This window comes from Trichosurus vulpecula, chromosome 6 (assembly GCF_011100635.1).
Source record: "Trichosurus vulpecula isolate mTriVul1 chromosome 6, mTriVul1.pri, whole genome shotgun sequence".
NCBI classification, from domain to species: Eukaryota; Metazoa; Chordata; class Mammalia; order Diprotodontia; family Phalangeridae; genus Trichosurus; species Trichosurus vulpecula.
The window spans coordinates 257,532,987-257,544,437 of record NC_050578.1 but is presented as its reverse complement, the minus strand read 5'-3'; the positions used below and the strand labels follow the sequence as shown (position 1 = coordinate 257,544,437).

The window sequence follows — 11,451 nt, the reverse complement described above, 5'->3', positions numbered from 1 at the left end:
TTTTTGGCTGGGTCCCACAGTGGTACCTATAGGAGAAATGTTTAGCTCAGATGTGTTTCAGAGGCAGCTTGGCACAGCTGGCCCTGGAAGACCTGGGTCCAAGTCCTGCCAGCTTGAATCTCTTCTCCGTGCGATAGGTGAAATCTGAAATAGTTGAGGAACAGATTTGAGCTTTCGAGCATATAGATTTATTAATCAATTTATGCCAATTGCATAACAAATTGGGACCAGGGCTCATCAGCTTGGCACCGGACCCCAAATAGACAGATTTCTTTTTTGCACTAAAAGAAAACAATGAACAGGGATACAAGATGAGGTGATCTGATTTCTAATTGGAGGAAAGATTAGGGGTTTTCCAAGTTGGGAGGGGGAGAGTGAACAGGTGCAGTTCCCTGAAATCAGAAAAAGAGGTATCCCATTCCCCCCCCCCAAGTGGCTGTAAACAAAGGAATATGGAAGCAATGACAACCAGTACGAGGCCACTTTTCAGAGAAGACACATGGGTTGCTTGAGATGGACAATTGTGAGAAAATTCCTCGCATCAGTCTTCAGATCCGACCCGCTTTCTGGCCGGGGTAACCTAGGTCCTGAGTTAAGGGTCTCTAGGTAGCAGATAGAGGTGGTCCAACTTTCCAGCTGCGCAGGGCAGGTTCAAACAATGCAATAAAGTTTTCTCACAAGGCAGAAATTGGGCTCGACCCACAATTGAACAGAAAGGGAACTGAACCAGAGCCAGACTCGCAAGATGGAGTCGGTGTGGGTCACTCAATTCCCACAATTCTCTCACCTGGCTTTCCAAAGGGGGCTTGTCCAACCTCTGGACTCATCCAGTGCCAGGGAATTCATTGCTCATTGCTTTTTCAGGACAGTTCTAGGTGTGTGGAAGGCCTTTTAAAATAGTGAGTCATCATCTGCCTCCCACCAGGCCTGGAGTCAGGAAGACCTGAGTTCAAATCCAGCCTCACTAGGTATGTGACCCCGGACAAGTCATTTATCTTCTGTTTGCCTCAGTTTTCTCATCTGTAAAATGTGAATAATCCCTTACCTCCCAGGTTTGTTGTAAGGATCAAGTGAGATAATTGTAAAGTGCTTAGCTCACTGTCTGGCACATAGTAGGCCCTTTATAAATGTTAGGTATTACCATGTTCCTTATGAGTTCTCTAGGACAGGGTTGTTCTCACAGTTTTGAGTGAGTTCCTCATCTGAGTCCTCCAATTCTCTGAATTTTCCATACCATTTGGTTTTGCGGTGCAGTGATTTTCCATCACATTCACGTGCAAAAGTTGTTCACAAAAGCCACATGCAGATGTCAGTCAAAAACCGTGTATTTATCATTTGCCATGTGCCAGGCACTGTGCTAAGCACTGAGGGTACAAAGAAAGACAAAAGTCTCCACCCTCAAGGAGCTCCCGGCCTAACAGGAAGTCCCTAGAATTCGGGGGGATCTGCAAAGGCTTACTGATGAAGGCAGGATTTTAGCTGGGCCTGGAAGGAAACCAGGAGGCAGACATGAAAAGGGACAGTATTACAAGCATGGGGAATGGCCGGTGGAAATGCCCTGAGACAGGAGATCGGGTTCAACAAGGAGGCCAGTGTCACTGGATCCAGAGTGCATCAGCGGGGACTGGAAAGGTTTTTGGTGGGTGAGGAGGTAGGTTAACAAAGGCCCTGAAGGCCAAACGAGATTTTACATTTGATCCTGGAGGTCACAGAGACCTGGAGTTTATTGAATGGGGCGGGGGGGGGGGGGGGGGGGGGGGTTCTGGGAGGCCACCGTGACATGGTCAGACTAGGAAGAGGAGCCATTGCTGTGGTCATTTGCTTGGCTAACACGAAGGGCAAGCATCTTGTTTCCTAGTTTTTGTTGCTGTTGAGTGCTCCTAGGAGGACTTTTACTGTCTTCCTGACCCTGAGCTCCTTGGCATATATGACTAGTGCTGGGCATATAGTTTATCAGTTTTTCTCATGTAATTCCAAGTTGTTTTCCAGAAAGGTTGAACCAGTACACCACTCCCCCAAGTATGGCCGCCTCACCCCAGTCTTTTCCTGTAACTACCACTTGCTAGTCTGAGTTCTAATATCTGGAGCCCTCACCACCATGAATTCCATTCATATTCAGATATTTGAGATAAATAATCTCATGTTCTCCACCCCCAACCAAGTTGTCTCTTCAGGCTGCCCATCTCCAGGTCTGCCTCTGCCATGATGCCATTTCTGTTCTGATCACCCGCAACTGGCCAATGACATGGCGTGTGCAGCCAGCATCCACTGCCTTCTGCAGATAGGACAAGGATGGGTAGAATCCTTAGAGGATTCACTTCTGACAAACTATCACCCTTTCTTGGAAAAGATGCTGAAATGACTAAGAAGAGAAGGGCAGAAGACAACCTCCTAGCAGAGTGAAAGCTTTGGATTCAAAGATTTGGAAATATTTGGATTTGCCCAGAAACTAAGCTAGGGGTTCTTAATCTTGGATGGCCAAAAAAGACTCCAACAAAACCAAAACACTTTACTCCAACTGCTAACTGAAATCTGGCGTTTTCTTCAATTATAAATTAAAAAAAAAACTTTCTGAGGAGCTCACAGGTTTCACTAGACTGCTAAATGGTCCATGTTATGAAAAAGACGAAGAACACCCCAGCAGGGGATGGTAGCTGTTTTAGAGATGAAGATGTGACAAGAAGAGAGAGGAAATTATAGGATTGTTCGGGGGAAGGGGAAACACCGCTCTTGCTCCTACTAAGAGAGAATCATCTTTTCCCCTGGATTGGTGGCCTCTGGGCAGAGAGGAGAGGGAAATGTAGGGGTTGAAGCTGAGTTAGAAGAAAGGCTGGCTGACTATCGGCCACTCTCTGAAGATTGCTGATGACATCATGGTTTGGCGTCTGACTTTCTGGGACTTTGCCACCCTGAAGATTTCCAGAAAACAGCCCCAAACATCCTACGTGTTGGGCATAACTTCTCTCAAGGTGGCACAGGAGAGTCAGTCTGGTAGGGTTTGGAGTCCAAAACTGGATTTGAATCCTGCCTAAGTGGCTCACCTGACTTTGCTGTGGCACTTTGGGTGAGTCACTGTCCTCGAATAAATTGGGAACAAATCTTCCAGAGCCACATCTGGGACAAGAGGTTCCAAAAAGTCCCTTGATGGGGTTCAGCGGTTAGCCTCGTAATTCTTGCTAGCTAGGTACTAAGTGCTTGTAATCCCAAGAACAGCAGTTGTAATTGGGGGAAGGGGGTCTAATACCTTCCCTTCTCCCCACTCTTCACAAAGGTATGACTCCAGGCACCAGTCCCTTTTCCTGAGTGTGGTAGGTGAGGCCCAGCCACAAGTTGGGGGTGACAAGGGGCTGGGATCCTCCACTAAGGTATGAAGGGAGTTTTGTTCATCCTTCTTGAAGAGGACCAGTGACATCACGAGGGTGATGTCTTGACTTGGGCATTTTACATATGTGGGGAAAGGAGCTAATTGTCCTTTGGTACCCTTATGTGACAACTCTTTTTGAGAAGGCCCCGTGTTGGGTACTGGGGGTGGAACAGGATGTGCATGGGCAACAAAGGGTGGAAACTTGAAATAATGGGGCACCCTGATGCAGTTTGGATCCCTCCCAGCCTCCCTAGTCCTCCAGGTCTGGTCATTCCTTCCTTCTTGACCCTAAAGCCCAAGCTTAGCCTCCCTTCCACCACAAGGGCAGGTCCTAGACCAGTATAGAGCAGTGATGGATGGCTAAAGTCCCAGATGCTTAGTGGTAGGCAAAAAAACTATGCTTGTCTCAACTCCTGTGCCCAGGAACCTGGTGTGTCCACAGGAAGAAGAGATGCCTGGCTCCACGTTCCCCAAACTCTAGTGGAATGGTGTTAGCTGCCAGGGCAAGGATGTTGTACGCAGTAGGGGCTTATTAGTATTGGCATGTGGACAGTCACTACTGGAGAGGTCCTATGTCTTCCATGAATCATTTGTAGTCATTTCCTCTGTTGACATTTGGCCTGGGGCCCTGTGAATTCTAATGCCTGGGGGAAAGCTCTGGTTGTCTCACACTAATTACAGCCCGATAGACTCACAGGTTTATTGGAAGGTGCTTTGCCAACTATTAAGTGAGTACCATAGAAGCCTGAGCCACTGGAATGGGGTGGGGGCAGGGCCTCAGAACTGCTTCTCCCTTTGTGAGGTGGTCCTATCCATGTGCATTCCGTAACTCCCCTGGGAGAAGGGACTGGCATATGAGTTCTGGGGAGACTGTTCTCACCATGCTAGGGTCCCTGTGCCCTAGGATTGGGCTGGGGCTTTTCCTCCTCACCCTTGTCCTGGTAGCTGCCCGTCCTCAGCCTCAACCTCAACCTCAGCCTCAGCCTCAGAGGTAATCCTGGGGCAGGGTGGGCTGCACCTTGGGGCAAGAGCAGGCTTCAACTCCAGATGCAAGTGTCCTCAGATAGGACCCCAGTAAGCTCCTGGAACCTGGTCTAAGTCAGCCTCTCCTCCTCAGGGTAGAGGTCCTGGACCCTTCTGCCCAGTTTCTTGATACCAGCAAGCAATGCTGATTGGGGTTGACTTCTTGTTCATGACTTAAAGGGCAAGGCTTGAGCTTCTTAGGGAGGGTGGGGGTCTCTGTTTCCCTGGGGGATTTGTCTTTTCTTCATCCTGGCACCTTCCCTCATTCCTCACGTCTCACAGGTATCAGCCCTTATCCATTCCTGAAGAGTTAGACACCATGGAGCTCCCCAATGGCCTGGTGGATGGTAGGATTTCATTCCTCTTCTCCTTTCAGATCTTGGGATGGGTTTTCCAGGGTGAGGTAGAAGTGTCCCTGGAGGGAGGAGGATACCTGACTCTAGCCGCCTCCTCGTTAAGAAGCATCAGGGCATAGTGAATGAGAAAGAAGAGTCTGGGGTCAGAGGCCCCAGGTTTGAATTCTGGGTTGGCTATTTATGACCTGTAGGACTTTGAGCCAACTCATTTCCTTCTCTGGGCCTCATCTAGGGGACTTCTATGGGTCTTTCTTTCTAGTGTTAAACCTTGTAATTCCACCTGAGCCCAAACCAGCTCCCCCACCTCCTTCTCTTCCTCCAGATTATGGGATCCTTCCTAAGCACCCAGGACATCGAATTGTCCGCTCCTGTCTCTCGAGAGCCCAGAAGCGCAAGCGGGATGGGCCAGATTTGTCCGAATACTACTACGAAGCCCACCAGTGATGAAAAGGCCCTATAAAATTATTGTCTAGACTGGCTTGAAGCTTGAGCTTCCTGGGTTGGGGTATCCACACATCCAGCCACATGCGCTCGAGTGCACACAGACACACAGACATACACATGCCCCGCCGCTGAGACACCAAGCAGGCCCTACAGGAAATGGCACTTTAATAATGGTTGCCGGATGGGCCGAGATGCAGCTGCAGGAAGGCCCTGAAGGGGCCTGGAGGAGATGGTTTTGCCCACTTCTCCATGCCCAGGCCAAGGGGGGCCCAAGCTGCCATCCTCCTGCCAACACAAGAGGCTACCCATGCCACCCCAGAGCCTTGGGTGCCCTAACCCTGTCAAGGGACCTGCCTGCCAGGGAATAGGAGAAACTTCCCCTTGTGCCACAAAGGCTACTGGTGTGTGCAGAGAGAGCCCTGAGGGGGCCCCGGGCAAGCGGCTCACAGGGGCTGTACCTGCTGCTATGTCTTCATTGAAAAAGTCCTCAATGGGCCAGCCCAGCAAGGCCCTGAGTGAAGGGCAGGGGTACAGAGGTCAGTGGGTACAGGTGGTGCTGACTGAGTAAAGGCAGGAACCATTAGCCAAGGCCCAGGCGGGGGAAGCAGGGAGCCAGGGGAGGGCACAGCCAGCGCTCCCAGGGGAAGGCTGTGGGGCACGGAGGACAGAGGTGGCCCTACCATCGGCTCTGAGCCCATCCCTCTCCCCTGTCCCTCCCACCTTCTGAAGCAGCATCTCCTGTTCATTCATAGAATCATCTAATCCTGTATTTTACAATAAACTGCATTTGCCTCTCCCCTAACCCCTCAGTCCACCCTCCCCCATGGCCCCCCACCCTTGGCTAGTCCTCCCCCCTCCCCAATCTTGCCCCAGAGGGCTTCCTGCAGAGGAGAGATGGTGTTGCCGGGTGCCCCTAGTCTGTGCGGGCACTTCCTGCAGTCTGGGGTGGGCAGCCCAGGGCATGTCCATGGGGACAGCAGGGGGCAGCAGGGCTACTCCAAATAGATGTCCTCCGTGGGGCACGTGTACTCCACAAACTGCTTGTAGAACTGTTGGAACGCTCTCCTGGGGGCAGAGGGAGAGGCAGAGGCTTAGACCCTGGTCGGGGAAGCCCTCCCGGGGAAGGGGCTTGGGCCGGGGGTCATGGTCCTGAAGGCCAAGGCGGCAATCAGGAAGTATGGTGGAGGGAAGGCTCACCCGACAGACTCGGCCAGAGCCTTCGTGGATTCCTCGGACACAAAGACGTGGCAGGCAAACCGGTGGTCGGCGGGGTGTTTGGTGATGAACCCAAAGTACCTGTGGGGGTGCAGAGGGCGGTGAGTGGAGCCAGAGTTGGGCCCTCCCTCATCAGCCTCAAGGCCTTCCATCCCCCACTCACTTGTTGTTCTTTGGGTGGTATCCACAGAAAGAGATGTTCTTCAGTTGGAAAAAGTGACTGCATTTATTCCCCTGCAGGAGAAAGGAGGAGTCGGGGATGGAGCTTCCACCGAGCTCCAGCTCCCAAGGAGAGAGATGGAGAATGGGGTGGGGGCTCCCGGCGGGCATGGAGGGCTGGGCACACCCCACTGGTCATCCCTATGGGCACTGTTATCTCGATGGGTAGGGCATCGGGTCCCCGCTCCCTCCTTCTCTACTCTAGGGGGGACCTGAAGACCTCCCTCCCCTCTCTGAGGCTCAGGTCATGGGGTTTAGAGCGAGAAGAGACTAGAGGTGAGGAGAGCCAAGGCTCAGCCCTTGCTGAGACAGGCACTTGTCCAGGGACATTCAGAAGAGGCAGAGCTGAGGGTCAAGCCTAGGTCCCATTGGGCCAGGTTCAGCCCTCTTCCCTGCCTTTTCCTGTGCTCAGTCGACCTCCTGGTACCACGGAAGAGTCCAGTGAGGTAACAGGAATGCCTAAGACATTGCGTGACTCCTCACCTAATGCTTCAGGCCCACCCTCCTTCCCAACATCCCAGTGATGTGAGGTGGAGCAGAGCTAAACCGTCCATTTTATAGATGAAGGGATGAGGCCCAGGCTGGGAAGAGAAATCAGGGGTGTCTCTGTGGGCCAAAGGGGGAGCAGGATCTTGGAGACCTCTGGAGAAAGGGCGGGCAGTCCCTGCCACACCCCCAATCCAAGGAGGTAATACTGGAAATGTTTTGTCCTCTACTGTAAGTGCTAGCTGAAAAGCCCCCAAAGCCTGCCCTCCACTCAGCAAGGCTGCCCATGTCCTAGGAACCAGGCGTCTAGCCCGGATTATCAGCTGAAGGATAAGGGACTCCAGGGCTTGAGTGGTTGGGGCAAATGCTGTAGGAAGGACCCTGGGACCCCTTGTGGAAGGTCTTGGAGAAGGGGAACAGCCCAGGTGGGGCCCCAGTCACCTTGTGCTCCTGGGCGTCCTCGGCCTTGACCACAATCTTTACTCCCCGAACATTGATCTCAAGGACGCAGCTGGAGGGCGGGTTAAAGTGCACCGTGAGCCGGCGGGTGGTGGCAATCTGCAGGGCGGTGCCAGGTGAGAGGGGCCCGAGGCAGGCCCCTCTCCTCCTCACCCTTCCACTCGGCCCGGGGCTGTGCTCCCCTGGCCCCCCGAGGCCTCTGAGAAACCACCTCCCTTTCCCACCCCGTAGGAATAGGGCGTGGGAGAAGTGGGCAGTGAGCAGGTAGGTGACTGCCCCAGAGGTGTACAAAGGGAGCAGCCGCTGGGGAGGAGGGGAGACAGCAGGGCTCTGGGACTGGTCGGCAGCCGCTGAGGGGAGGGGAGGACTAGGCCAGGGAGAAGGCGGGGTGAGGCTGGGCAGCAGAGGCCAAGTGAGAAGTGGGCACTGGGGAGCAGCCTGGCACCTTTTGCATAGCAGCGCAGAGAACGTCGTTGCCCTTGTGATAGGGGACCTGGACAGAACCCAGGAACTTCACCCGGAACTGGTCCACCCAGTCACTGTTTTTGGCCAGGGCTGGAAGGCAAGAGCAGAGTCAGGGGAAGGTGTACCATTTGGGGGTGGCAGAGCCGAGGGTGGAAGGCCAAACTAACGATGGCGTGAATGGTCGACCTTCAGAGCCAGCAGCAGAGAGTGACCCTCCCAGAAAGAGGGGAGCTCAGACTTCATTTAGGCCTGTTCTCTCTTCTTTTAGCTGGGGGAAACTGAGACACAGGTGGGCTAAGTGCCTGGCCCACAGCAAACTGGTGACAATTTGGGCAGGAATGACAAGCTCAGGCCAGGAAGACTCTGCTTCTTATAAAATTGATCTCCAGTCAATCAGTATTAAACACCAATGATGTTCTACTGAATCGTTCCCCTGCTCTCATTCTAGTGAGGGCGGTAACCAGCACGGACCAATCAGGTCCAGGCCCCTCCCAGTTCGGGGCAGCCTCTCCCAGGGAGGCGGGTCGCTACCTGTCATGGTCTCGGGCTCCTTGGTGACCTCGATGGCATAGTAGGCAGGGAAGGCTCCGCGAGCGCCGGTGCGCATGTTATAGGCCTCGTACCAGTAATCGTCCGCCTGCAGCTCCACCAAGAGCGGGTCGTCCACCTCCAGCTCCAGCTCGTCCTCATGGCGGGGCACAAACCTGCCCCAAGTTGGGAGGTCTCAAAGGCCGAGCTCGAGGCTCCCCGCGCCCCCCTCCCAGCTCTGGGCGCATCCCAGACCAGTCCACCTGCTCCCTCTCCCCGGCTCTCACCTGAACACGGCCCGGTGCGTCTGCTCCTGCTCCTCTCCGTTGATGGTGCAGGAGAACAATCCGAAAGACTCGGCGCCTGGAAGGGAGGGTTTGGGGGTCCCAGCTCAGCCCGGGGTCCCGGAGGAGAAAGGATGCCGTGCCCCCGTGCCCCGGGCCTCGCCCCGTGTGGCAGAGATGCCCACCCCTGCCTTCCCCCCACTCACTGGACGAGCGAGAGCGGCCGCTCATGAAGACGTTGAGGAATTTCTTGGAGAAGTGGACGTCGGGCCCGTCGGGCGAGGAGTCCTCGGAGAGGCAGGCGGCCGGCCGCGGCCGCGCCGCCTCCTCGTACTCCTCCCCGATGGCCGACTCATAGGGGGACGAGACGCAGTTGTCATAGACTGTGGCCGAGTCGCTCTCGTCGCTGTAGCCGGAGTAGCATTGCCGAAGACTCACCAGCTCCAGCTGGGCGTGCTCGTCCACCACCAGGGTGTATTTGACCGAATCATAGGACAGGGCGCTGGTGTCTGAGCTCAGTGAGGCCCGGGGCAGCTCCGCCCGGCTGTCCTTCCAGCCCCCGCCAGGGGGTTCGCCCCTCTCTGGGGACGACAGGCAGTCAAAGCCCTCATCCTCCTCGCTGATGGAGGGGTGGGGCCGGCCGGGGGCCGGTGGATAGCCAGTGGGGTCGGGGTCAGAGCTGACTGACATGCGGCTCTCGGCTGGGGGGAGGAAGGCCGGCGTGGCCTCTGGGGGATCAGGGGGCCGCTGCACTGGGGTCAAGTAGATCTCTTCGGTGGCCTCTAGCCGCACGTCTGTCTGGTAGTGAATACGGTCACGGTGCGGGTGGGCCCGGCCTCCAGAGGGAGCTGGAGCCTTGTCGGAGCCCCGAGAGGCTGGGGGGCCGCCACCCGGAGGGGCCATCTGGGTGGCAGTGCTTCTGCGGCAGGGACTGTCTGTGGAGGTACCCCGGTCCTTGGTGGGTGCTGGACTGCTCTGGGGCGGTAGCTCGTCACTCAAGCAGACGTGTTCATGAGGAGGGGTCTGCTCCCCTAGAAAGGAATGTGTGTCAGTACCCGGGTAAGACCCTGGGAGGGAGGGGATATGAGGAATCCCGACAGCTCCCAGATGCCACCTTAGGGTGTGGTCGGTTACCCAGCCCTCCCCAGGGATTTCCATGATGCTGCCCATGAGGCATCTCGACCCCTCGGATCTGAGCCAAAGTGTTCCTTGGCATGGTGCCCACAATGAGTTCCAGGACTAGGCAGCTGACATAGGCATAGGCTGACCTCAGCCCCCAGCTGCTGGCCCAACTCAGGGCGGGGGATGGAAGCACACTGTGGGGGCCCTGAACCCCAGGCCCCAAGAACAAGCCACAGAAGGGGCACACCCCAAAGCAGGGGGAAGGGTCGGGGCCTGGCTCACCTGTCTTCAGCGGAGAAGAGGACCGGGACACTCGCTCCTGCCAGCTGTGCTTTTTGCCCAGGGAGTTGTTATTCAGGGTGTCCTGTGTATGGAAACAAAGCGCCCTTGTGGTTGGAGCTGTTGACAGTGCCCGGCACAGGGAGGCCCTGGCCCTACCCACCTACCCACACCCTTGATGAGGGTACCACCCTCCCCAATCTCCCAGGACACTTCACCCCCAACTCAGTCCCCACAGCTGTGGGATGCCTGGACCCCCAGCCCCTCAGCCTCCCTCCTGAGATCCCTGAGAATAGTCAGGGGGGATTGGAATGCTGGCTGGCATTGACTCAGTTAGGGTCCTAGCTCGAGCTGACTGCTGGAGAAAGGGTCTCCTATATCTCAAGGTTGGAGGGGGGAGGCAATGGATGACTCACAAAGGTGACTCATCCACGGTCTGATCCCCCTCTCCTCTGTCCTTCAGGACCCTTTCATCTCCACACCCTGCCCCCACCTCCCTTATCCCCCATGTTCTCCCCAAGGTCTCTTCCAGCTCTCTGAGCCTCCTCCTCCTCTGGGGAATTTTTTGCCACAGCAGCGCATGACTGAAGAATGATGGAAGAGGCTTTGTAACTGTCAGCTGCTGACTTCCTAAATTTCCTGTATTGTCCATGCTCTCATAGGCCCTTGGCCCTCTCTTCCACTCCCACCTACATTCCAGGGCTCCTCTTGTTTGCCCAAAATAAACACGTAAGCCCCCTCTCCCTCAGTCCCCATCCCAGCAGCTCAGGGTCACTCTCATTCACCATCAGAGGAGTCCCCAGAACCCAGCCCATTCCCTTTGGTACCAACATTGTCCTCTCTCCCCAATTTCCCAAACCAGCCTTCTCTGGCACTAAGACGAGAATATTGCCAGCCTTTCCCCTAGGCCGTCTCCAGTCACCCTCCCCAGACATACAACCCTTGCCCATCCAGACCTCCTTATCAGGCCCCTCTTCTGATCCTATTCCCTCTTCTGCCATTGCTTGGTACCTTTGGAGCCAACCAGACCTATCCACTCCTGACACCTGCTCCCTCCTTCAATGCCTGTCTCCAGGACTCCCAGCTTCCAGCCTTACCTCCTCCCTCTGTTGGCCACCATATGACATCCTGGGCTCCATGCCCACCTCATTGCTAAGACCCCCTTCCCCTAAACCTCTCTCCCCTCCTCAACTCCAGCCCACCTCCA

The 11,451-nt window shown here is 55.2% G+C and overlaps 2 protein-coding genes across 2 annotated transcripts in view; one reads left to right on the top strand and one right to left on the bottom strand.

Annotated features, from left to right (window-relative positions):
• Window positions 1-375: 375 nt before the first annotated feature.
• C6H11orf94 (chromosome 6 C11orf94 homolog) lies at window positions 376-5,191 on the top strand. The gene is made up of 4 exons (XM_036762495.1): window positions 376-968; window positions 1,994-4,319; window positions 4,658-4,734; window positions 5,066-5,191. Exons 2-4 carry the CDS (start codon window positions 4,123-4,125, stop codon window positions 5,185-5,187), a joined length of 396 nt encoding a protein of 131 aa, XP_036618390.1. The 5' UTR covers window positions 376-968; window positions 1,994-4,122; the 3' UTR covers window positions 5,188-5,191.
• An 836-nt stretch (window positions 5,192-6,027) lies between these two features.
• The window catches only part of MAPK8IP1 (mitogen-activated protein kinase 8 interacting protein 1), a 28,258-nt gene continuing 22,834 nt past the window's right edge, over window positions 6,028-11,451 (bottom strand). The window contains exons 4-12 of the mRNA XM_036762334.1: window positions 10,248-10,329; window positions 9,050-9,874; window positions 8,847-8,922; window positions 8,563-8,735; window positions 8,012-8,121; window positions 7,549-7,665; window positions 6,566-6,636; window positions 6,385-6,483; window positions 6,028-6,252 (exon numbers count right to left, since the gene is read on the bottom strand). Of these exons, the coding sequence (XP_036618229.1) occupies window positions 6,180-6,252; window positions 6,385-6,483; window positions 6,566-6,636; window positions 7,549-7,665; window positions 8,012-8,121; window positions 8,563-8,735; window positions 8,847-8,922; window positions 9,050-9,874; window positions 10,248-10,329 (1,626 nt within the window). The 3' untranslated portion in view covers window positions 6,028-6,179. The remainder of the gene's footprint in view (window positions 6,253-6,384; window positions 6,484-6,565; window positions 6,637-7,548; window positions 7,666-8,011; window positions 8,122-8,562; window positions 8,736-8,846; window positions 8,923-9,049; window positions 9,875-10,247; window positions 10,330-11,451) is intronic.

Excerpts from the sequence above, each read along its gene's own strand:
- C6H11orf94 (XM_036762495.1), top strand. The coding sequence starts at position 4,123 with ATGGGGTGGGGGCAGGGCCTCAGAACTGCTTCTCCCTTTGTGAGGTGG. Across the intron at positions 4,320-4,657 it reads GTCCTGGTAGCTGCCCGTCC|CACGTCTCACAGGTATCAGC; the intron begins TCAGCCTCAACC and ends TCCCTCATTCCT. Across the intron at positions 4,735-5,065 it reads CCCCAATGGCCTGGTGGATG|ATTATGGGATCCTTCCTAAG; the intron begins GTAGGATTTCAT and ends CTCTTCCTCCAG.